Here is a 27,981-nt window from a genome sequence, read left to right as displayed (position 1 = left end):
CATCAGTTAGAGGCTTGGGAAAGAAATTTGAGAAAAACTCCATCAGCTTCAAATTTGGCCATGTCAACATCTGTCAAATTAATCCACACTTCTATACCATCACCAGATCTTGTAGGAATAAAAACAGCTTGATTCTTTACGGGTAGAGTAGCCCGGCTTACCCATATAGGTCTCCCCCACCCAAAATCGACTTCATATAGTTGAAACCTGCAATAACTAGAAAAGGTAAAGTTACCAAACTCTATATTCTTTCTCATTGCCTCTTCCCTTGGAGGTTCTTGACTTGATTTATCATCTCCCTTTCTTTTCATAGAACTGAAGAGTGTGTCACCCTCTTGAATTCTTTTCACATAATCACTGTCTTTAGTTTTCTTTACTGCTTCCCTCATTTTTGTCACAAACCCATAACCCTCTTCCACAGTCTTGTCCATGGATGGCATGATCATTACAACCCAACTAAAATTGCCAAAATAAGACTCTGTTGGAGGGGGATTCATTCTCATGCGCAAGTCTAATCCATGAATCACCAAATAGAGTCTTGTAATACTCGTCTCTGCCTCTGCCTCTGCCTCTACTTGATCACTCGTTGCAACAACGAATCTACTCCATATGAAAGCGGAAAGTGCTTCAACCCTAGTGGGTTGTATTTCATTTGCATACTTGTCTTTGAGAGTAGAGATAGCAGAGGCATTGAACAGAAACCTCTTTGAAACCATCTTTTCTTCTGTCCTGCCGGTCTTTATATTATAACAAGACATGTCTCTAGGAGGGAAATATGTGGCCGAATCAAGTCGAGGGCATACCATATTGCTATGACCACTACAAGAAAATACAGAAATGGCGACTAAAAAAATTATTTTCGTCGCTGAAAGTGCCATTTTCGGCGACAAAAATGAAATTAGTAGCCAAAAGTGGCGACTAAAACAATTTAGTAGCCAAATGTATAGTTATTGGAGACTAAAAATCAATTTAGTCGCCGATTATATGGGTTTTACCGACTAAAGGTTTTTTAGTAGCCAAAAGTGACGATTTTTGGAAACTAAAATAATTTAGTAGCCAAAAGTATAGGTTTTGGCGACTAAAAAACAGTTTGGTCGCCGATTATACGTGTTTTGGCAACTAAAAACAGTTTGGTCGCTGAAAGTGAGGCTTTGGCTACTAAAAAAAATTTAGTAGCTAAAAACAGGCAATTGGCGACTAAAATTCAGTTTAGTAGCCAAAAGGGGACGTTTTTGGCGACCAAAAACAGGTTTAGTCGCCAAAACTGTTTATTTTTAGGCGGAACTTATTTTTTTAGCGACTAAAAAATAATTAGTAGCCCAAAATTACAGAACTGCCGACTCAATAATGGATTTAGTCGCCAAAAGTGGCCTCAATTTTTTTTAGTAAATAATTTATTTTTTACATAAATTATATTGAATAAATATAATTATATTTATATATATAGTTTTATATTAATACGGGTCAATATACTATATAAGTAATATATATTGTGTATATATTCATGTGGTGTTGTAGTGGCATAGTGGAGGGAGTGTGCTGCTAAAGGTTTAGAATGTGGGACAGGTTGATGGTTCGAATCTCAGTAAAAGCAAAAAAGTTGGTTTTTTTTTTTTTTTCACGGAAGCACCTTTGGCGACTAAAATTATTAGTCGCCAAAAGTCTTTATTTTGGCGACTAAACGATTTAGTCGGCGATTCAGTGAGTATTGGCAACTAAAGGATTAGTCGCTAAATGTATGATTTTCAAAAGTGTGAATCACTATTGGCGACTAAAACTTTGGTCGCTAAAGACCTGTTTTTTGCCGACTAAAAAAGTTTTAGTCGCCAATACCTCCGGCGACCATGTATTCGCGACAAAAGCGACGACTAAAAATTTTAGTTGGAGAAACTAAAAAGTCGACTTTTGACGACTAAAAATTAATCGCCAAAGGTGATTTTTCTTGTAGTGGACCCGCTCGAGCGGCACTGGCCCAAGAGTTGGCAAAGGTACAGGATGAGAAAAACACATCCCAATGGCCATCCCACCACATTTGAAGACTGTGACTTGTATTGCCAAGAGCACATCACCAGCATCATTGAGTCGATCAAATGGAAGCAACTTGTTGAGCTCAACATGGGGATTGATGGGTTGTTGTCCAATGATTTGTGAGAGTTGGCAATTGACCTGGGCTTCTAAGTAAAGAACACCCTCATCATTGCAGTCGATGTAGAGGTTTTCTTTGACTCGACCAGCTAGTGGATAGAACTTAGTTAAGACATCAGCAAGAGATTTCTTGAGCTGGTTAGACCTTGTGAGGTTTGTGGCTCTTGAATCATCTTCAAACCCTAATGGGTAATAAAAAATCAAAGGAAAAATTCATGGATGGTTGATTTGATCAAGAAAGGAAAGTTTGAAATGTCTTAGGTTGGAAGGGGTTGGGTTAGATGGCTTGATTTTTAGAGATCACCAAAACCTCCATGTTGATATGTGTATGTGTATATACATTAGGTTGACACAAGTGTCATATTATATATAATGTAGGCTTGGAAGAAGAAACAACTTTTTTTTTTTAAATTTATTTATAAAACCAGTTTTATAATCAACACAAAACCCAACACATAATAGAATAAACAGCAATGCCACGTACTCCTAAAAAGCACAATCCCATAACCTTTATTCACCTGTGATTGTTTAGGAAGGAAAGAAAAAAAAATTGATTGGTCGACATCATTTTGGGGGTCATGGAGTACCCAACTTTGGGATCTCAAACATTTTTGTATAATAAATTTTACATACTTTAATAATAATAATAATAATAATAATAATAATAATAATAATAATAATAATGTCGTTGACACACAGCCCTGATGCATAAGTTTGGGGAGAATTATTGTAATGCAATGGAAGTTTCAAGAAAATGGTGTATAGTGAAATAAGAGTTTAGGGGAATAGTAAATGATAAACTTTTTCTAAATATATTTTAGTCATTTACTTACTATGTTTTTTTTTTTTAAAATTTTTTAATTTTTAATTTTTTATGTTTAACTCTATGACCTTTTATACTTACTGGTTTTTACAATTAATAATATGGATAAAATAAACATATGGTCCTATATGTTTTGTGTTGTTTTGTCTTTTAAATTTTATTTTGCTATTTCAGTAGTGTTTTGGATTGAGTTCAATTTCAAACGTACTATCTTAATTATTAATAAAATAATTGTAGATTTTATTTTCGGTCAGTAAAGTATGCATTATGTGTTATGTTGGCCTTGAAAATTTTAGGGCGAATTATATTACTTGTCCACATAATTTAAGATTTGTGTCATTTTGATCCTTAATTTTTCAATTGTAACATATTTGATCATAAATTTTGAATCTTGTTCCAAATAAGGACAATTAAAGATACTATTGATTAATTTTAAGGGCAAAATAGTCAATTTAATAAAATATAAACTAATTTGATAAAAATAAATGTCAAAAAGATATTTTTGAATTTTAAAAAATTATTTATTCTCACCAAAGATAAAATTATATAAAACTGATAAATCTTTTACACATTTATTTTATTTTTTACCAAATTAATTTTTATTATGTGTTTGGATGATGATCATGTAATGAATGCTTATTTTTATTTTTATTTAATTAGTTTCTATTTTTTCAAAAGTTAAATATGGCAACAACTTTTATATCATTATTAAATCAAAAAATCCAAAACTAAAAATATTTTATATATTAAATACTGTATATCGATTACACATTAAAATCCTAATAACCACCCATTACATGATTATCATCCAAACACATAATAAAAATTAATATGGTAAAAAAAAATAAATGTGTAAAAGATTTATCAATTTTACATAATTTTATCTTCGGTGAGTAGAAATAATTTTTAAAATTCAAAAATAATTTTTTGACATTTATTTTTGTCATATTTGTTTATATTTTATGAAATTGGCGATTTTGTCCTTGAAATTAAATAATGGTATCTTCAATTATCCTTATTTGGAATAATATTTAAAATTCAGGGTCAAATGTGTTACAATTGAAAAGGCAGGGATCAAAGTGATACAAGTTCCAAACTATATGGACCGTTAGTGTAATTCACCCAAAAATTTTAATTTTGTCAATTTCGTCATGTAACACGGTACGGTTCTATTTTGTTTTCATCGTCAATGTTAAGGGACCAAAGTGATACAAAATTTATACTATTGGGACCATAGATGAATAGTTTTTTGTGGCTATTTTAGCCACAAAAGACAAAACATGCTATTTTAGCCATAACAAACAAAACATCACATGCAACCCATAATCATTACACTCTTCTCTCACAAAAAAAGTCAAAAAAGTCAAAAAGCTCTTCTCAAACCAAGCTTTTTAGCCTAGGCTAAAATAGCCAAAAAAATCAAAAAGCCAACCCACTTCCTAAATAGAAGCTAAGAAGGTTTGTTTGAAATTGAACAAAATTGACTCAAATTGAAATTTTTAAAAACAAAATTGATAAAATAAAAAATTAAAAGATCAGAGGCACAAAACGTATATTTCTAAGAAATATAAATTTATTTTATACTAATAGTGACGTGGTTAGGCCCACAAAGGTCATAGCTCACTATGAACAACCGAAGCCCATCACTTAGAGCCCAACACATAACCCAACTGATAAGATCCTGAATAGCTGGAAGCCAACATGGCACGAAGAACCAATGATATTCATACATGTGGCAGGTAAAGGACAAGCCACATCAGCAGACAAAGATCTGCAAAGTTATTGCCACTACACATCGCCATTAATGCAGTCCATCACAGCATTTATTACGACAACATCTCTCCGTCGGAACAGCACCCCCTCACCCTGAACAAGGTAAGCTACAGCATAGACTTTCAGCCAAGGTGGTAGGTCGGAAAGGACGGCGAAATGATTACCAGAGGATATACGCATATGTTGAAGACAAGAAGAAGGTTAAGTTTTTCTATCTCTAATTCATATCCCTACATTACACTTCTCTCTCTCTAATTTGCTCGTCGGAGGGTTCGCTGGGGGACTCCCTGTTCCCCTATTGAACTTGTGTGCAGGTTCTCTAGTGGGCTTGAACACTCAGTTACCGGTTGAAGAAGCGTGGATTAGTCCGACCCATTCCACCTGGGACCCGTTGTGTAGTAACTGTATCATCAAATAGTAACAACTAATAAGTAGGCTTCATTACAACATATAAGAGTTTTAGAGACCAAATTTTTTAGTCTCAAAAAGTAAAAATTTTGTTATAAAAGACATTTAGGGATCCATTTCTATCGTCGTAAGGATAGTCAGTAAAAAATCGTCTTGAAAAGTCAAAAATAAGATTTTTAGCGACAAAATTTTGAAAATGTTAACCAATAAATACACTTTTAGGGATAAAATAATTTGGTTTCAAAATGATTTATTTTTTGAGAAAAAAAATTTGGTCATAGAAAGATAATAATTCATTACTAATGTCTAATTTTCATTCCTAAAAATATAATAACGATACTTTATGCAACAAAAATATTTGATCCCTAAAAAATAATTTTGTTTCTAAATTTTAGTTTCTAAAATCTTAATTATTTGTAGTGCCTATTCATTACATAATGTATAAATAAATAAATTTTATAAATTATAACATATATAGTTAACATATTATAGCACTTGATAATACACAGTGAAGATAAAAATTGATACCTCGATTATTTTCTTTCCCCCCAGAAGAAAAAAAATGTAGGGGAAATCATCATTCAGTGGTAATTTAAGAAAATTATTGTAACGCCCTCAAAATAATAACATTAAACCCATCAGATAAGACATGCATTTACATATAACTAACCACATTCCTTTATTTCATTGAGTTTCATTACATAAGTATTACATGTTAACATCAAAACAAAATGCCCTACGGGCTTACAGCTTTCCAAGTTAACACTTGGTTTCAACAAAAAGTACTAACTCGTTTACACATTAAGCCCTTGGCTTGAAGTTACATGTAATACATCAAAAGTAAAACAACTACACTATGTCCGCCTCTAGCCTCCCAAGCTATGACCTTGGAGGTGGCATGCTTCCTGCACCTGAAAATGATATTCCCATATAGGGTGAGCCACAGCCCAGTAGAAATGCACTAAACCAACCATGGACAATGACTAAAACATTAGCAATTGATAGTTGGTCAACACTGATACAATCACATAAATAACATATTTATGTCAACGACTTACAAGTCCCAATTACTTTTCATTTTCCCTTTAACAACAGATAAGCATACTAGCTCTATCATCATTTCCACAGATATGTATAAAAACTATATCTCATATTCAGATAAGCATAAAAACTATATCCACATTCTCAACAGATATGTATAACAACAATATCCACAGATAAGCATACAAGCTGTATCCACACTTCACAAAGATAAGCATATGAGCTCTATCTTCACTTCTCTAGACAAGCATATGAGCTGTGTCTACGGAGTTCATCCCCTATCTCCTCCCAATACCTATCCGGTTTAGAGGTACATCCCCTATCTTCCCCTAAACCGCGGAGTACATCCCCTATCTCCTCCTCTACACATAACGTATATAAACACATTGGTTCTATATACAATCACACAATACACACAATTAATGTATTCTATCAACCGTCAAGTTCCATGACACATTCCATTGATTAGTTTCCGTTTACCTAATCATCATGCATTGTCTACAACAATCTCGACTATCCTCCACCGATAGCCCAAAGCAGTTATTTCTAAAACAGAAAATAAATGCACAAATGGATATTCAATCAACATTTCGTTTCCTCATTTCTCACCAATTAATTATCCCAATTAATTAAACAATGTAATTAGGCCATTTTCCATAATTACTATTTCAACCCTTAGGTCCCATTTTCATCAATGATTCAACAATCATTCCATTTTTTCTATGCCAAACATGCATCTAGGTTTATTATGAATAAAACCCCAACTTTTGTAAAATTACACAAAAGCCCCAAACTTTCACAAAATTACCAAACCAAGCCCAACATCTCAAAATACCAAGATTTAAAGACAAAACACATAGAGAGGAGTAGGATATCCCTACCTCAAATTCGGAGTCCCAAAGGAGAAGACGACAAAACCCAACGTGCTCCAAAACCCGAGATTTTCATATTAAAATGAAGCCCTCGACGATCAACAACTTTTTTGTAAAGGCCAAAGGTGAGTAAATCACTCCTACTAGATCAAAACCTAGAGAGAAGGTAGAGTCTAGAGTGAGAGGCTCAACAATGGTGATTTTGGAAAAGTAAGAGAGAGAAGAGAAAGTGAAAAAGTGATTTGAAGAGTCACAAATTCGGGACTTTAACCCAGTCTTCCGCTCGAGCGTAAAACACCCCGCTCGAGCGGCCACTCACAGACTTCCGCTCGAGCGGCCAACCGCCCGCTCGAGCGCAGAATGCACTCGCCCAGCACTTTTGCAGAACCAGGCCTCCGCTCGAGCGGCCAACTCCACGCTCGAGCGTACAACACTGCACAACAATTATTGGATGGGTATATTCCCCGCTCGAGCGCCCAAACCCCCGCTCGAGCGTACAGGCCAAAATCTAGGCAACTAGTTTTGGTTTCTAAACTCAACCAACCTGTAACAAACCCGCCCAACACATCCTATAACTCAAATACAAAGTAGGAAAGGATGTAAACAAGATAATAAACAACTACCAACATCCACGGACACATGTCCGGATCACTATACAACAAGGGTAAACCCGGGATCGCTATAACCTCCCCCCCATAAAGAATTTCGTCCCCGAAATTAAACACAAGTTTTCAAAAACAAGTTTTTCTCCAATTTAAACAATGTTACACTTGAACATTCAACAATTCGACCCATTACCGGTCATCCCATCCCTTTAAATAGAGACATATCACAATAAGTAAACAACATATGTATTTTCAACATGCATCAACATTATGCACTATCTTTCCAATGTCAACAATATATTCAACATATTTAGTGTTACATCCAACTACCATATGAGGCAAGTTCCAAGACATGCTTCCAAAAATCAAAACATTCTCAATGTTTTACAACTTAAGACATATATAAAAGCTCTTAAGTTCAACATAATGTAAAATTTAAATACAAGATCACACGTCAACAAACAAGTCCGGATATTTCTCTCGGACTTCCAACTCACGTTCCCAAGTGGCTTCCTCCACTCCGTGATGTTTCCACAAGACTTTCACCAAAGGAATGGTCTTGCCACGCAGGACCTGATCCCGCCTATCTAAGACCCGTACCGGTCTCTCCTCATACGAGGCATCCTCATCTACCTCTAAATCAGTCCAATCCAACACATGTGATGGATCTGGCTCATACTTCCGAAGCATACTCACATGAAACACGTCATGCACTCCGGACAACTGCGGTGGTAAGGCTAATCGATAAGCAACCTCACCAATCCTCTCAAGGATCTCAAAAGGACCAATAAACCGAGGGGAGAACTTCCCACTCTTCCCAAACCTCATCAGGCCTCGTCTAGGTGATATCTTCAGAAAGACATGATCACCTACCTCAAACGCCAAAGGCCTCCTCCTACGGTCGGCATAACTCTTTTGTCGACTCTGGGCTGTAACAAGCCTCCTACGGATAAGCTCAACTTTCTCCGTCGTCTCCTTAACCAACTCCGGACCCAACAAAGGTGCATCACCCACCTCGGCCCAACAAACTGGAGACCTACACGGTCAGCCATACAAGGCCTCAAACGGTGCCATACCGATGCTAGACTGAAAACTGTTGTTGTAGGCAAACTCTACCAATGGCAAGTGCCTCTCCCACGTCCCACTGAAATCCAGGACACAACCCCGAAGCATATCCTCGAGGATCTGAATAGTACGCTCGGACTGCCCGTCAGTCTGAGGATGATAAGCCGTACTAAAGGTCAACTTAGTGCCCAAGGCACTCTGCAAACTCTGCCACAATCTAGCAGTAAAACGAGGATCTCTATCTGAGACGATCGTCACTGGGACCCCGTGCAATCTCACTACGTCCCGAATATACAAATCGGCAAGATGATCTACCGAATCTCTCACGCGCATAGGAATAAAGTGCGCCGACTTAGTCAATCGGTCTACAACCACCCAAATAGCATCACTACCCCGCTGAGTCCTCGGAAGACCCACAACGAAGTCCATAGTGACATGCTCCCACTTCCACTCGGCAATAGGCAAGGGTTGCAACAAACCCGCTGGCCTCTGATGCTCGGCCTTCACCTGTTGGCAAGTAAGGCATTTCGATACGAAAACAGCCACATCTCTCTTCATACCCCGCCACCAAAACTGGCGACCCAAATCCTGATACATCTTAGTACCTCCCGGATGCACCGCAAGGCGCGAATGGTGAAACTCTCGGAGTACTTCCTCTCAGCAAGACTCCGGTACAAACAAACGGTCTCGGTATCTCACACTCAGGTCGGGAAACACCGTTAAACCCTTCTCAACTTTCCCACTAGAGATCTTTTCTCGGAGGGATTCTACCTCAAGGTCACCTCTCTGTGCCTCTAACACTCTAATCACAAGTGTAGGCTGCACAACGACAGAAAACAAGGCCGCAGCCTCAACAGATTCGCCCAGTAGCAAATCAAACTCGCCAAGTGCTCCCAACATCTCCCATTCCCGGATGGCTATACTAGCAACATCACTAATGGATTTCCTACTAAGGGCATCGGCCACAACATTGGCCTTTCCCGGATGATAATGCAACTCAAAATCATAATCCTCGATGAACTCCATCCATCTCCTCTGCCTCAAATTCAAGTCTCTCTGTGTAAACAGATACTTCAAACTCTTATGATCCGAGAATACCTCGAACCTCTCACCATAAAGGTAGTGCCTCCAGATTTTCAAGGCAAAGATCACAGCTGCTAACTCTAGGTCGTGTGTGGGGTAATTCGTCTCGTGTATTTTCAACTGACGTGAGCCATAAGCTATCACTTTTCCCTCTTGCATCAACACACAACCCAAACCCTCTCGTGAGGCATCACAATAAACCGCATAACCCAACCCTCTCTCCGGAATAATCAACACCGGAGCGGTGGTCAATCTAGCTTTCAGCTCTTGGAACGACTTTTCACAAGTCTCACTCCACACAAACTTGACTCTCTTCTGAGTCAGCCTAGTCAACGGTGACGCTAACCTGGAGAAATCTTTCACAAACCGACGGTAATACCCAGCTAATCCCAGAAAACTGCGGATCTCAAACACACTCTTAGGCTGTGCCCAATCTTGCACTGCCTCAACCTTGGATGTATCAACAGACACCCCTTTCCCGGATACCACGTGGCCTAAGAATTTGACTTCCCTCAGCCAGAACTCACACTTCCCAAACTTGGCATACAGCCTATGGGCTCTAAGTAACTCAAGCACCACTCTCAAGTGTGCCTCGTGCTCCTCCTCAGAAGACGAATAGATAAGGATGTCGTCCACGAAAACAACCACAAATCGGTCTAAGAACTCCCGGAAAATCCGATTCATCAAGTCCATAAAGACTGCCGGTGCATTGGTAAGCCCGAATGGCATCACCAAAAACTCATAATGGCCATACCGCGTACGGAATGCCGTCTCAGGAATATCTTCCTCCCTGACCCTCAACTGATGGTAACCCGATCTCAAGTCTATCTTAGAGAAACAACGAGAACCCTTCAACTGGTCAAACAAATCATCTATACGGGGCATAGGATACTTATTCTTAACCGTAGCCCGATTCAACTTCCGGTAGTCTATACACAATCTCAAGGCACCATCTTTCTTTTTAACAAAGAGTGCCGGTGCTCCCCACGGTGAAACACTAGAGCGAACAAAGCCCTTATCGAGCAATTCCTGGAGCTGAACTTTCAACTCAACCAACTCTGCTGGAGCAAAACGGTAAGGTGCCATAGAAATCGGCGCCGTACCAGGCACTAAATCAATAGAGAACTCTATCTCTCGGTGAGGTGGCAAACTAACAAGATCTTCGGGAAAGACATCCGAATACTCACAAACCACCCTCGGTAACACAACCTGGGTCTCACCACTCTCACCACTCTCAAAGCTGGCAAGTAGACTACTAAGCTCACTTCGCCCTCGCGAGTCATACCCCGGTGGCAAAACACTACCAACCCGGTCTCCCAAGAAATGGAACCACTCCCCGCTCAAGGTACATAACGTGACCCTCTGGCGGTAGCAATCAATAACAGCCCGGTATGACGATAACCAGTCCATACCCAAAATAACATCAAAACCCTTCATGGGCATGACAACAAACGGAAAAAGAAGCCTATAGTCGGCGACCTCTATATCACATCCTCTAACACCCTGTTTCAGGATCAACTCACCGCCCAAAGGCGATACCACACAAATAGGAGATGCTAATTGTGCTAACTCCAATTCCAAAACCGATGCAAATGCAGCAGATACAAAAGAATGAGATGCACCCGTGTCTATCAACACATTAGCAACTGAGTTGCAAAACAGAAAAGTACCTCTCACTACTGATGGAGCTGGTACTAAATCCTGCGCGGTAACAGCATACACGCGCCCCGTAGGCCCCTGGTCTACCTGCTCACCTCTCGGAGCAAAAGACTGCTGCACAGACTGGGATGACGAAACTCCCGGATTGGCCCTCGAGGCCTGCACAGACTGAGCTGGCTGAAAACCCTGCGTCTGCCTAGAACCAGACGCTCCCGAAGTGGCACTCAACTGTGGGCAAAACCTCTTCATGTGCCCAGGTTGTCCACACTGATAACAAGTCAAGAGCTGCCCCCTGCCCAAACTCTGACTCTGCAGTCTAGCTGAAGAAGAAGCAGCTTTCTGGCCCCCACCCTTCTGCGGGCAAACTGAAACCTTGTGACCCAGCTGGCCACACTTGTAACAAGTGAATTCCCCCTGACTGCCTCTCCCCGAGCCTACACTCGGCACTGGAAAGGTCGATCTAGAGACTGCACCGTGAGACTGCTGAGGGTTATAACCCTTCTGTCTCCTGCCATCACCCTGACTATCCTGGCTCCTCTTGGAGCCTCTCTGACCCTCATCCTCCTCCTGCATCATAAGCTCCATATGAGCTGCAGCGTCCACTAGGTGTCTATACTCTCGAATATAAGACCCACCAATTCTCAACTTGAGGCCCCGCCTTAACTTTCGCTCAAACTCATAGCAACGGCGTTCTTCAGACGCCACCAGTTCAGGTGCAAACCTAGACAGACTGGTAAAAGTAGTCTCAAACTAGGCCACTGACAAGCCCTGCTGATTAAGCCGGCTAAACTGATCTCTCAGCTTCTCCCTAACTACTGCAGACAAAAACCTTTCCTGAAAAGCATTCACAAACGCCTCCCAAGTACCACCAACACGAGCTTTCTCGTACTTCCACCACTGACCCGCATCTCCCTTCAGCTGGAAGGATGCCAAGGTCACTTTCAGTGCTCCGTCCTCAATGCCAAGCATCTCGAACGTCTTACTCATCTGCTCTAACCACTCATCAGCCTTCAGTGGCTCCTTCGGATCCCCGATAAACTCATCCGGATTAGACCGGAAAAACTCCCTCTTCAAGAAGGAAGGCCCTGTCTCAGCTGCCTGATTCCCAGCTCTAAGAATACCCAAAGCTCCTGCTATCTCTTTGGCCAAGGCACCCATAGCCTGCTGACCTACTGGCTCGGCCACAGTGGCCTGCCCAACCCCCTCCTGTACTACCGGAATCTCACCAGGTAACGGTACTTCCTGCCTCGCAGGTCTACCACGCCTAGTACCTCTTCCTCGTCCTGACATCCTAATAAAGGCAACACAGAACATTAGCACATTCATAAATGTGCCGAAACTAAACACTCACGTCCTAATACATGGACAACTGTAATTCACTCCACATAAGCACATAAACACATAAGCACTTACGAATTTCATTTTCGGATAATGATAGTCCCGAGACGTTACTAGAGTTCCGGTTAGAAACAGCATTGATCAAGTGCTTTTCCAACAAGACTCCCAGAAACTCAAGGATCCAATCAATATCCTAGAAATTAAATCCCATACCCACATAGTCACATAAGCATGTTATCAATTAAGCACATAGCATATGATACTACATCTAAGTCTCTATCAAGCGAGACAAACCCATTGTGATCCTAATCACTTCCCACGTACCCAAAGTATTCGAACCCGGTACGCTCTGATACCAAGTTGTAACGCCCTCAAAATAATAACATTAAACCCATCAGATAAGACATGCATTTACATATAACTAACCACATTCCTTTATTTCATTGAGTTTCATTACATAAGTATTACATGGTAACATCAAAACAAAATGCCCTACGGGCTTACAGCTTTCCAAGTTAACACTTGGTTTCAACAAAAAGTACTAACTCGTTTACACATTAAGCCCTTGGCTTGAAGTTACATGTAATACATCAAAAGTAAAACAACTACACTATGTCCGCCTCTAGCCTCCCAAGCTATGACCTTGGAGGTGGCATGCTTCCTGCACCTGAAAATGATATTCCCATATAGGGTGAGCCACAGCCCAGTAGAAATGCACTAAACCAACCATGGACAATGACTAAAACATTAGCAATTGATAGTTGGTCAACACTGATACAATCACATAAATAACATATTTATGTCAACGACTTACAAGTCCCAATTACTTTTCATTTTCCCTTTAACAACAGATAAGCATACTAGCTCTATCATCATTTCCACAGATATGTATAAAAACTATATCTCATATTCAGATAAGCATAAAAACTATATCCACATTCTCAACAGATATGTATAACAACAATATCCACAGATAAGCATACAAGCTGTATCCACACTTCACAAAGATAAGCATATGAGCTCTATATTCACTTCTCTACACAAGCATATGAGCTGTGTCTACGAAGTTCATCCCCTATCTCCTCCCAATACCTATCTGGTTTAGAGGTACATCCCCTATCTTCCCCTAAACCGCGGAGTACATCCCCTATCTCCTCCTCTACACATAACGTATATAAACACATTGGTTCTATATACAATCACACAATACACACAATTAATGTATTCTATCAACCGTCAAGTTCCATGACACATTCCATTGATTAGTTTCCGTTTACCTAATCATCATGCATTGTCTACAACAATCTCGACTATCCTCCACCGATAGCCCAAAGCAGTTATTTCTAAAACAGAAAATAAATGCACAAATGGATATTCAATCAACATTTCGTTTCCTCATTTCTCACCAATTAATTATCCCAATTAATTAAACAATGTAATTAGGCCATTTTCCATAATTACTATTTCAACCCTTAGGTCCCATTTTCATCAATGATTCAACAATCATTCCATTTTTTCTATGCCAAACATGCATCTAGGTTTATTATGAATAAAACCCCAACTTTTGTAAAATTACACAAAAGCCCCAAACTTTCACAAAATTACCAAACCAAGCCCAACATCTCAAAATACCAAGATTTAAAGACAAAACCCATAGAGAGGAGTAGGATATCCCTACCTCAAATTCGGAGTCCCAAAGGAGAAGACGACAAAACCCAACGTGCTCCAAAACCCGAGATTTTCAGATTAAAATGAAGCCCTCGACGATCAACAACTTTTTTGTAAAGGCCAAAGGTGAGTAAATCACTCCTACTAGATCAAAACCTAGAGAGAAGGTAGAGTCTAGAGTGAGAGGCTCAACAATGGTGATTTTGGAAAAGTAAGAGAGAGAAGAGAAAGTGAAAAAGTGATTTGAAGAGTCACAAATTCGGGACTTTAACCCAGTCTTCCGCTCGAGCGTAAAACACCCCGCTCAAGCGTCCACTCACAGACTTCCGCTCGAGCGGCCAACCGCCCGCTCGAGCGCAGAATGCACTCGCCCAGCACTTTTGCAGAACCAGGCCTCCGCTCGAGCGGCCAACTCCACGCTCGAGCGTACAACACTGCACAACAATTACTGGATGGGTATATTCCCCGCTCGAGCGCCCAAACCCCCGCTCGAGCGTACAGGCCAAAATCTAGGCAACTAGTTTTGGTTTCTAAACTCAACCAACCTGTAACAAACCCGCCCAACACATCCTATAACTCAAATACAAAGTAGGAAAGGATGTAAACAAGATAATAAACAACTACCAACATCCACGGACACATGTCCGGATCACTATACAACAAGGGTAAACCCGGGATCGCTATAATTATTGTATATATTCATGAAAGATGCATAATTTTAATTATTAATATTTATATTATAATTAACCACTTAGTGATAATTATTTTTTGAAACTTATATTGCACTGAAATTTCCCCAAAAAAGTATGTATATATATTTCCAAGTAAATAGTATGTTTGAAGGGATCTACAAATAGGATGAAATGAAAATTTCCTTTCTATGATCAATGGCTCCAAAATATCCACATTAATAAATTTTTATTTTAAATTTTAAAGTGATTAAAATTTTAAATGACATGATAGATATAAAGGCCCTGTTGGGTACAGTTTTTTTTCAGCTTATTTCAACTTTCAGCTTAATTTAAGCTATTTTGATGTGTTTGGTTTAGTTTAACAATGCAGCTTATAGCTTTTTGTAAGTCAGAAATCAGCTTATTCTTTGAGTGGGGCAGGAGAAGCTTAATTTATAAGTCAAAAATCAGTTTATGTTCATAGTTATAAGCTATAAGTTGTTAAGGCATAAACTATAAGCACTTTCTCACAGCTCTATCATACAGGGCCAAACTACTGATTATTAATTTTAGATTTTTGTGATATATTATAATCTTATAAAATGAAATGGAAAAGATATTGATCATTTTTCAATATATCTAATTTCTCTCTCCAAACACAACGTGGATCACGCACTCGGTTTCCAAACTCAACGTCGATCATGCATCGGTTTCCAAACTCAACGTGGATCACCCTTCCGTTTTTCTTACTGTACGATTTTAATAGTAAAATCGTTAATTAAATAGTTTGGTAAATTTATAAAAGATAAAAATACAAAAAGTTATTAAAAAAAATTAATAAATTATTACTATTTATAAAAAAAATATATAAATAAATTAATTTACACAGAACGGTACTATTCAGTCTGTGGGGGCCCGTGGGGGCCAATCACAGGTCCCGTTTTGATAATTGAACTGTTGAATGTATAGAACTCGTCGAGTACTATATGTTTGTGAAAAATCACGTTGATCGAATATCGACAACTATATGATCAAATCAGTTTTGTATTAAAAAAAAATGGACGGTGAACAAATTAACGGTTGACAAAAAATTGATTCGATGGATAGTTATCGATATCTGATCAACATGATTTTTTACAAGCATATAGTACTCGACAAGTTTTACACATTGAATGGTTCGAATTATCAAAACGGAACCCGTGGTGGGCCCCCATGGGCCGAATAGCACCGTCTAATTCGATCTCGGACTAGAGGAAAGCAGCTCCTATATATCTTCTAAAGTATGCTGCCCACCACACAACTTCAAAGCAACGTTTCGTATTGGCTTCCTAAACAATCACTGTCAGTACGCACAGGGGGCATTAGAGGTAATACGGTAATTTTTCTATTTTATACAATATTTTAATGTATATTTTTTCATAAAAAATCAAAAAGTTATGCTAAACAATCATATTTTTTTCCTCCACTTTTTTATCCAAAAAGTCAAAAAGTGTACTTATATATAGTTCATTCCAAACAAACCCTTAATATAACTTTAATATTACGAACCAAGATTTAATTATTCAAAAATTTCCTAAAATAATCATATTGCATTTTAGATTTATTCTATACCACTACTACAAAAATAGTTAAAGATCACACTTTGACAAAAAAAAAAAATATCACTTTTATTGGAAGTGTAATAAAAAAAATTAGATTGATATTTTAATCACACTTAATTTCATTGAGTGTGATAATATTCATTTTTTATGTCACTTTTCAATTAAGTGTGATTATACATATATATTTTTAATCACACATTTTAATTAAAGTGTGATTATATATACACTACTACTTTTTAATCACACTTTTTAAATAAGTGTGATTAGATATAAATTTTTTAATCACACATTCTAATTAAACTGTGATTATTTATATATTTTTTAATTACACATTCTAATTAAAGTGTGATTATTTATATATTTTTTAATCACACCTTCTAATTAAAGTGTGATTATATATACATTACTACTTTTTAATCACACTTTTTTAAATAAGTGTAATTATATATAGATATATATATATACTCCACTACAAGAAAAAGCATCTTTGGCGACTAAAAAAGCATTAGTAGCTAAAAGTAAAGATTTTTTGTGACTAAAAAAATTTAGTAGCCAAAAGTATAGGTTTTGGCGACTAAAAATCTATATATAGCTTTTACCGACTAAAAAAATTTTAGTAGCCAAAACTAAGGCTTTTTGGCGACTAAAAAAAAATTAGTAGCTAAAAGTGAGGTATTGGGTGACTAAAAAGATGTTTGGTCGCCAAAAGTGAGGTTTTTACCGACTAAAAAAAGTTTAGTACCCAAAAGTGAGATTTTTTGGCGACTAAAAAAAATTTAGTAGCCAAAACTGAGGCATTAGGCGACTAAAAAGATGTTCAGTAGCCAAAAGTGAGACTTTTTGGAGACTAAAAAGAAGTTTAGTCGCAAAAGTGGTAATTTTAGCCCGAGAATTAATTTTTTAACGCCTAAAAAATAATTAGTAGCCAAAAGTATAAAATTGGCGACTAAACCGCCAAAAGTGATCTCTTTTTTTTCTAGTAAATAATTTATTTTTACATAAATTATTTTCAATAAAAAATAATTATCTTTATATATATACTTTTATATTAATACGAATTTATGTACTATATAAATAATATATGTTGCATATATAATCATATGGTGTTATAAAGGTGCAGTGAAAAGAGTGTGTTGTATAAACTTTATGGTGTGAGAGGATTGATGGTTCGAATCTCCACAGAAGCAAATGAGAAGCTAGTGAATGTAATTTTTTTTTTCACGAATGATCTTTTGGCGACTAAAAGGTTTGATCTAAATGTTATTAATCACACTTAAAAGGTGTGATTAAAAATGACCCATTTCAATCACACTCCCAAATATCACACTTTAATAAAACTTAAAAGGTGTGATTAAATAACATACATCACACAAAAAAAGTGTGATATTTATCTGTTTTTGTAGTAGTGTATATGGACCCACACTATACAGATTTAATCTCTACTGCATAATCATATTAAATAGACTAACTTAGAACTACTCTTAAGAAACTAAAATTCAGTATGGGAAAGTAAAGGACTGGAAAGTAAAGAACTGAAAAATAAACAACTGGAAAAATGTATGGTAAAATAGACTGGTTTCTAGATCTGGTTTTGGGTCCTATAAATATAGCCATTAATGGCTATTTATATGGCAAAAACTTTCAGTAATAACTACCCAATAACCACCTAAAACTACCCACTCTTCCACCTTCATTCCCACAATGTCACATATCCCTCCATATCTCCCACTAAGTCACTTTGTCCATCATATTCTTTATATGTGCTTTAACTTCTTTCACCTTGTCTTCCATATTCCACCATGCAAGACCATTAACTTTGTGACTTTTCTGAACTCTTGATTGATCAAGAAAATGTCACGTGTCCTGTAATAATAATAATAATAGTAATAATAATAATATTACTATTTATAGTGTCAACAGTTATGTAACTTGCCCTAAAACCTAATTTGTTGGCAATTCCTTCCTTCATTCCTCCCATGGTAGGTAGGATTTGTGCAAAATAACGCCTAATTTGTTAAAATTGCACTGATTCATATCAATTTGTACTGCTCTATCAGTTAACCACAGTTTAAACTTTAAAATTTATAATCCGCATTCGAAACCTCTCTGTTCAGCTCCACTATAGTTAATATATATATATATATATGTTTTTGTAACTTATAATAAAATATCAAAGTAAAAATGAGTATGAAAGAAATTTAATGTGTGAAATTTATTACAAATTGGTAGTAATATATATATATATATATATATATATAATTAGTTTGTGTTATATATATGAAAAATATTATGCAAATTAGTGCTATATATTATGCAAAGGCTCGAGAATTGGTTAGAATATTCTTTAATCTACCAATCCGTCCAAAACTCCTCAAACCGCAATTTACTAATTTGCCAATCCGCCATTCAATTTATAATTTTACTTTTAAACAATCCGAACAACACCGCGCTCACCCCTAATGGTAGATGTATATATTAATTTTTGTATTTTTTTGTTTTTGTTTTTGTTTTTGTTTTTGTTTTTGTTTTTGTTTTTCATGTCGTTGCAATCTACTATTCATGGGAATCAGATTAATAAGTTTTTAGAGAAAATTAGGAATTTAATAGACCCTTATAGTTCTGGGGAAAAAAAATATATATACTGAACTTTTGAGTCTCAAAATTAAGCTTGTTAAACAAACCAAGCCATAAAAGCTTGACCTGCGTTTGACTTGTTAAATGTTTGTTTGAGATTTTGTTATGCAGACAAGTCAATTTTGAACACTATTTTAATTTCGTTAAATTTTTGAAATCAAATTTAAACAACTTATTACTAATCTCAATAAGTTTATATGTCCTCTAAAAAAATAAGGGAAATAACAATTACTTCCTCAGTCCCATGGTAGGTGTATAGATTACTTTCTCTAAGTCCTACAATTATCTATTCACATATGGGAATCAGATTAATCAATTTTTAGAGCAAATTAATCCCTATAGTTCTGAAAAGAAAAATATAAGTGAACTTTGGAGTCTCATAATTTAAGCTTATTAATCAAGCTATTAGAGGTTGACTTGTGTTTGACTCATTAAATATTTGTTTGAGATTAATTTTTTATGTAGGCAAGTCAATTTTGAGCACAATTTTATGCTCTTAAATTTTCAAACTAAATTTGAACTCACTACTAGTCAATAAATTTATGTGCACTATAAAAAAAAAGTTACTTTAACTTGACTTGTTCAAAGTTTGTTTAAATCTACTTGTTATATAAACAAGTCAAGTTTAAGCATATTTTGAAACTCGTTAAAATTTTAAACAAAGTTTAAATAATCTACTATCCGGTTGGACTTCGCCCATTTATAGCCCTACTCAAAATTATGAGGATGGCCTGATAAAATCCTCTCAATTGTATAATTTAATCAATTAGACTAAACCTTGCATTGATCTCTCAATTTGTATCTCAATTTGCATCCTCTCAATAGCGTTAGTCTCCGATATGAAGTATACTACATTACTCCAAGACTTGTTTATTTTTTAAATATTTTATTAAACATCAATTTATGTATTTTATTAGATTATTAATCCAATTTTAAAATCATATCCACCCAAACAATCATTATTGAGTGGTTTTTATATATTATTCGTACTTATTTTGACTATATATAATATTTTTAAACAGAATAAATTACACCCTAAAGTTTAATTTTAATATAAATATCTCCTTGACGTGTGACTTCCTGTAAGAGTTTGTTGATCAACCCCATTAAGGGAAAAATTTAAATGACTTCAATGCACTTACCTATTGTAACACCCTCAAAATAACAACATTAAACCCACCAATAAAGATATGCATTGACATATGAAATAACCACATTCTTCCATTTATCAGAATTCCATTACATAAGTATTACATGTTAACAACAAAAGTAAATGCCCTAAGGGCTTACAGCTTTCCAAGTTAACACTTGGTTACAACAAAAGAGTACTAACTCATACACATTAAGCCCTTGGCTTGAATTTACATGTAATACATCAAAAAGTAAAACAACAAAAGTATGTCCGCCTCTAGCCTCCCAAGCTATGTCCTTGGAGGTGGCATGCTACCTGTACCTGAAAATGATATTCCCATATAGGGTGAGCCACAGCCCAGTAGAAATATACTAAACCAACCATGAACAATGACTAAAAGATTAGCAATTGATAGATGGCCAACACTGATATATTCACATAAATCACGTATTTATGTCATACGACTTATGAGTCCAAGTTACCTTTCATTTTCCCTTTTTCAACCGATAGACATATAAGCACTACCCACATTCTCAACAGATATGTATAACAACAATATCCACATTCTCAGATAAGTAAATAAGCTATATCCACATTCTACAACAGATATGTATAACAACAATATCCATAGATAAGCATATAAGCTATATCCACACTTCACAAAGATAAGCATATTAGCTCTATCTTCACTTCTCTAGACAAGCATATGAGCTGTATCTACGGAGTTCATCCCCTATCTTCTTCCAACACTATCCGGTTTAGAGGTACATCCCCCATCTTCCCCTAAACCGCGGAGTACATCCCCCATCTCCTCCTCTACACATAACGTATACAAACACATTGGTTCTATATACAATCACTCAATACATACAGTTAATGTATTCTATCAACCGTCAAGTTCCATGACACATTTCATTGATTAGTTTCCGTTTGCCTAATCATCATGCATTGTCTACAACAATCACGACTATCCTCCACCGATAGCCCAAAGCAGTTATTTCTAAACAGAAAATAAATGCACAATGGATATTCAATCAACATTTCATTTCCTCATTTCTCACAATTAATTATCCCAATTAATCAAACAAAGTAATTAGGTCGTTATCCATAATTACCATTTCAACCCTTAGGTCCCATTTTCATCAATGATTCAACATTTATTCCATTTCTCTATGCCAGACATGCATCTAGGTTTATTATGAATAAAACCCCAACTTTTGTAAAATTGCACAAAAGTCCCAAACTTTTACCAAATTACCAAACCAACTCCAACATCTCAAAATACTAAAATTTAAAGACAAAATCCATAGAGAGGAGTAGGATATCCCTACCTCGAAGTTTGAGCCAAAAAGGAGATGAAGACTCGAAGATCAACGTGCTCCAAATCCAAACTTTTTCAGAGTAAAACGAAGCTCTCAACGCCCTCTATCTTTTTAACAAAAGCCCTAGGCTAGATTCACACTCTAGGGAGATCAAATCTTAGAGAGAGTGTAAGTTTAGAGAGAGAGAGTCTCGGATCTAGGGTTTGATCAAAAAAGAAAGTGAAAAAGTAAAGTTCAAAAACGCTACTGTCCGTTGATATAAAACACGCTCGCTCGAGCGAAGACTTTGTCGCTCGAGCGACCAGACACAGAAAACTCTCGCTCGAGCCAAGAAGTTCTCGCTCGAGCCAAAAACTCAGAAGTGCGCTCGAGCGAAAGAATGCTCGCTCGAGCCAACAACACAAACCCTCAGGTCTGCAACCAGAAGCACGCTCGAGCGACAGACCTCTCGCTCGAGCGAAAAACAAACCAGACCGCTCGAGCCAAGAAAAGCTCGCTCGAGCCAAGAAATACAACTCTCAGGTCCAGAACCAGACGCCATCACTCGCTCGAGCGAAGCCACTCTGGCTTGACCCATCAGACACGAACTCAACTCTCGCTCGAGCGACCAACTCCTCGCTCGAGCGAAGGTCCAAAAATCTGGGCGGCAGCACTAGGCTCCCAAACACAACCAACCTGTAACAAACCTGCCCAACACATCCTACAACTCAATATACAAAGTAACGAGGATGCAAACTAGAGAATAAACAACTACCAACATCCACGGACACATGTCCGGATCACTGTACAACAAGGGTAAACCCGGGATCGCTATACCTGTCATCCCCTTGAGATGAACTAGACCTGGAGCTTTTTCTCCATCTCACCCTCTCTTTATAGCTCATCTTTCCCTCTTTACCACCAACAATTTTAGTCGACACTCTCTAAAACATCTCATCAAATATGAGAGGGACAAAAAACTTAATTCCACCACTACTACTACTAAAAAATAAAGTAAAATGAAGTTAAAAAAAGCAAGCGGTCGATGACAAACAAATTAGAGAGAAAGAGGGAGAGTAGGAGAGAGGGAGAGAAAGAGATAGTGTAAAGATTGTTAATTTTGAGAAAGAGACCTAAGTTGCCACAGATGTTACCATTGTGATCCATCAAACAAATTAATCGATGATATCAATAAATAGTGTTAATTAACGGAAGAGGTAAATTGTAATGAGATTATAAATTTCAAAGAGAAAAGTATAATTTTTAAAACGTTAGGAAGATATCTGTATTAAAATAAGATGTAGTAACTTACCGTTAAAAAAAGGAGATTTATTTATAAATACCACTTAATGGACTTATAACTCAATAAATCCATAAAGTTTTAATTATTTTTTTTATAATTTTTATTTCACTTAATTTTGATACACTTAAAAAGTAAAAAAATTGTACAAAATCTTTAAATATTTTATTGAATATAACAAAATACAAAAATATATTGAATTTCCAAATTTATTTTTACTTTTTGTGTTTGGGGAGTTTTTAAAAGCAAAAGCAAAATCACAAATATTATATTTTTTAAGTGCATCTAAATTAAGTGTATCAATAAAAAAAATTATATAAAATATTTAAAAAATCACTAAAAATAAAAAATAAAAAATTTATTAAAAAATAAATTAAACCAAATAGAGTAATATTTTATTACGAATACCGAAGCACATAACATCATAACATATATGAATAGACGATATACTCACGAAATCATACTATTTGCTATCCATTTTTCTTTGAGAAAATTGTAAATCAGCGATAACTTTACAAAATATTTACAAATTGATAAAATAATTTATAACTTTATTTATTGAAATAACCACATTGAATTTGGAGAGAGAAATTAGAAGCTTACAGAAATGTGGTGTTAGATCTGGGCGTACACTCCACTCCTTAGTGTCTATAGCCCGAAAAACTATTGCCAATTTAGTGGAGGATTGACTAACCATACTCTTCACTAATTATAGTTATCATGTCTTTTTATATTTTTTAATCACTGAATATAAGTTCGTGAATTTTACTTTTTCTATTAATCACAACAATATTAGGATAGTATGTGGTGGTATTCTAAGACAAACCAATAGCTTCTCCTATAATCCCTAACACGAACCAATAGCTTTTTGTATAATCCATTACCCTTATGTGGTTAAGAGTTTTTAAAGTTTAATGATAAACGGGAAAAAAATTAAAGATTTGACTTTTCTTACAAGTTGTTATTTTGATTTGAGAAAGTGTTTGAATTTGATAGTTACATTTTGTGATTGATTTTGGTAAGTTTTTTTTGGATAGGTAAGTCATAAAATAAATACAAAGAATTTACACATTTACAAGGGGCATTCCGTAGGTAATACATCAAAACTAACACCGCCCCACAAAGAGGGGGAAAAGACTACTACAAATGGTATCTAAAAACAACCCCGCATATGTGGGAAACCAACAAAAGAAGCCATAAATACCGAAATTTGCCCATATATCCTTTCTTTTCCCCAAGTAACCTTTGCCATCAAAGATAATAAATGGAAATTTGAAGAAAATATATGGGCAAGTGTACAAAATGAACCACATAAACATAAACTGTTTCACAATAAGACACCGTAATAAACAAGCTAAAGCAACCACTGAAACCAATCAACTCTGCTAACCTACCCCACAAGCTCCTAGTTCCTATCACGGATAAAACCTGGAGTCAAATAAGCATCTTGCACCTCACAGTCATGACATCCATAGCCACTCACAAAGCCATGACGGATGAAAAAGTATACTCCATAAATGGCCCTGATAGTGTCACATGAAACTCACACAGTCATATACCATAATTAACAGTCTTAGGGAGTATAGCAAAAGCAAGAACCACCGTAGCAACAGTCACAGTTAAAGCCGATCCCACCATGCAATCAATACCACATTCCTCAGTCCCTTCCATCATTGATCACAAAACTACAATCTTTACAGTAATGTCTCCCTCACTCCATGTCGGGAGTAGCTTAAAGACCAAATTAGGATGGGTCACATGAAAATAGGATGCATCCAGAAAATCGGTATATTCCTATCTCTTCATCTCTAACTCAGTCAATCATCAAATCACGATTCCCCTTAATAGTGACTCCTAATTCACTATTGACAAAGATGGTTCAAGAACAACCTCATACAAAATCACATGAGGATTACATTATCAACCATCATGAATAAATCAGCTACAGATAGTATATCATTTGCACAATGGCTCAATCAAAATGTGAGGGGAAAAAATGCCCACTGTTACGACCCAAACCTGCCCCTATAGGTTTAGCGTCGTAACTGGCCAGTAATTCTTGGATTATCAAAGGCCTCTTAACATAATAACATATAATTAGGGGCTGAGGAAGCAAATATACAAAATATATGTAGTCCATTAAGTTGTGTTAACGTACATGGGACAGAGATCTTTAAAAAAAAACTTATATATATATATATATATATATGTGCATGTGACGTCATAAATATATTAGTCTTACGTCACTTATTTCCACAGATAAAGCCAAAAGGGGACTTAGCCCAATGTGCAAATAAGCAAAACAAAACAAAACATCTATAGCAAAGTTGCAAAACTTGACATCTCAAAAGGGAACTTCCCTGGGAGGCACGGTGGCTGGTTGACTCTAACCTTTCCAGGTAGCAGCTTAGGCCTAGTCATGCGCTTGCTCACCTACATACATAACTTAAATAGTGAGCGAAAGCCCAGTGAATAATAACAGAGTAAAAGGTTTTGATGAATGATGTCCATAACATAATTAGAAATCAGAGTTCATATTAGAAACAAATTTATATTCATATTCTTATTCAAGTTAGTGACAAAAATTAGAATACGTACTTAATCTTACATCCGTTAGTGCTAACAGATCACATATGGAGTATCGAAGATCATACTTGTCAGTTCCATAAAGGAACCTCCGGCCGAGTATGGATAACTTGTCAGTTCTATAAAAGAACCTTCGGTTGGGTATAGATAACTTGTCAGTTTCATAAAGGAACCTCCGGACTGGGAACAGATAACTTACTTGAGCCCCGAGTACTTATCAGAATTTGGATGATCATTCATTGTACAGAACATAATATTTCATAAAATAGATCTTATTCCATCACACATAAAATAAATAAAGTTAAATATAGCTCTACTAAGTTATTACTCACAGTTGGTCCCAAAACAAACAGATAGAGTAGGCAAATCAGATCCCTTATGGCGCGTGACCTACACAGTTACAGAACGAACACACACTGAATTACACACTCGGAATCGTTTACTTAATCCTTTTTTATCTTGATGCATTTCTACTTCTTATCCTTATTATTATGTCTTAATCTTGGTCTAGGAATGCCTAGGTTGCAATGAGGATGCTAAAATATAAATACTTAATCAAAAATTGCTGAAAATAGGGGTTTCGCTTGAGCGCAACTTACGTCGCTCGAGTGGATATGCAAACAAGTGAGGGGTCGCTCGAGCGCAGATTCCCTTGCTCAAGCGGTCTGTAAATCTCACAAAAGTACTGGTTGTGTAAAATCTCCGCTCGATGGCCACTCAACGATCGCTTGAGCCTGAGACTGAGGTCCTCGCTCTAGCACAACTTCTGTTGCTTGAGCAGTCTGCAAAATGTGTAAACTTTTGGGAGCTTGCATTTCACGCTCGAGCGGACTTCTGGTCGCTCGAGCAGAAGTGTAAGATCACAGATTTATCACTTGAGCGCAACTTTTACCGCTTGAGCGGAAGTGCAGAATTTGGAATTTCCAGATTGCACTCCCAAGCTCCAAACTCGAATCACACACTTCAAAACTCATATTTTTGGGCCAAAACTTTAGAAAACATTTAGAAACTTGTAAAATACCACGGTTTGAAGATCATTTCACTAAATCAAGGCACAAAAGCATGCCAATTGATCAAAACTCCAACTTGAAATTTATAAATATGCCATAAACATGACATGCATGAATTACTTTGAACTTAAGCTTTTCAAAACATGATTAATTAAGGTCAAATGGTAAGAAATGTGATGAATTCTTAAAACCAAGTCAAGATAGACATATGCATGTGAAATTCTTTAGAAAAATACTCAAAATGCCATGATATATGCATGCATGCATGATATGGTTCAATTCTCTTCATTTCAAACTCAATTCTTGTCTTCTTATAGGATTTCTTTTGAATTCATGAGTTGGCTAACTTAATTGCATTATCAAAAGCTTGGGTTCTCACGTAAACTTCTCAATTGAGCTTTAAGTAGACTAATTCTTGAATGATCAAGCTAATCCTCCTTAGTTCTCTTTAATTCTCTAGAAAATCCTTTTTAGTTGAACTCAAGTCTTCCTCTCCCTCTCTCTCTCTCTCTCTCACACACTCACATGTGTAGTCTTCAAAGATGAGGGATTTAGGGTGTAAAGTGTATTAAAGGTGTTGGAAGTGGCCTTATATAGGCTCAATTAGAAAGCTTAATTAATTTAAGTTAAGGATAACTAATTGAGATCATTTATTCTAATTATTTAGTTCTGAATCGAATTTCAAATCAACCTACCATAAATTCCTAAAAATTCCAATTAGCAGGTAAGTCAAGTTAATTTCTTGATCAGATGCCGATAAGGTTATCAATTCGTAGAACAAAACAATAACATGAACAGATCTTTCTACGATGAACAAATATGAATACAAATAATGCAACACACACGCAATTAATGAAAAATTCCACTTTAATTGCTTATTAAGCCTTCTTAATAATTGATTATACATTAATTATGGATCAGGGTTGTTACACCCACCAAGTATAATATTGACGGGCCCCACTTCAAACAAAATCTATCATACAAAACAATGTTCCGGTTATACACCCAAAATTGGGGATGTAATAATGGCCCAGTCGGCCCAGCCCATCTAGGCTTGGGCTTGGGTCGGTCTAAGTGGGCCCCGTGGGCTCTTTTTTTAGCGGGCCGGACCGGGCCGACCTATGGGCCAAAAAGTGGGGCCCAAGCCCAAGACCAAGCCCACTCATAATAGGGCCGACGGGCCTAGGCTTGGGCTGCAGGCCGCGGCTAGTCAGGCTCTTTTTTTTTTTTGTTGAAAAATAAACGATAAATACATTATCTATGTAA

General features: G+C 36.5%; 1 protein-coding gene across 1 annotated transcript; it reads right to left on the bottom strand.

The window, feature by feature from the left end:
- Positions 1–2: 2 nt before the first annotated feature.
- On the bottom strand, positions 3–24,790 carry LOC145824127 (stemmadenine O-acetyltransferase-like). The gene is made up of 5 exons (XM_082923720.1): positions 24,679–24,790; positions 24,419–24,531; positions 2,373–2,430; positions 1,993–2,327; positions 3–737 (listed from the first exon to the last, which is right to left on the bottom strand). Exons 1-5 carry the CDS (start codon positions 24,788–24,790, stop codon positions 3–5), a joined length of 1,353 nt encoding a protein of 450 aa, XP_082779846.1.
- Positions 24,791–27,981: the final 3,191 nt, after the last annotated feature.

The sequence above is a fragment of the Camellia sinensis genome, chromosome 4, assembly GCF_055761805.1.
Source record: "Camellia sinensis isolate YWXY chromosome 4, ASM5576180v1, whole genome shotgun sequence".
Lineage (NCBI taxonomy): Eukaryota > Viridiplantae > Streptophyta > Magnoliopsida > Ericales > Theaceae > Camellia > Camellia sinensis.
This window is presented reverse-complemented; position numbering and strand designations above follow the sequence as displayed.

Bases quoted from the DNA above. Each gene is read 5' to 3' on its own strand.
- LOC145824127 (XM_082923720.1), bottom strand. From the start codon at position 24,790: ATGGAAGGGACTGAGGAATGTGGTATTGATTGCATGGTGGGATCGGCT. The intron at 2,431-24,418 runs GTACACTTGCCC...CTAAAAATCAAG, and splicing joins ATGTTTATGTGGTTCATTTT to CCATCTAACCCAACCCCTTC. The intron at 738-1,992 runs GTACCTTTGCCA...TATAATATAAAG, and splicing joins GGATGTGTTTTTCTCATCCT to ACCGGCAGGACAGAAGAAAA.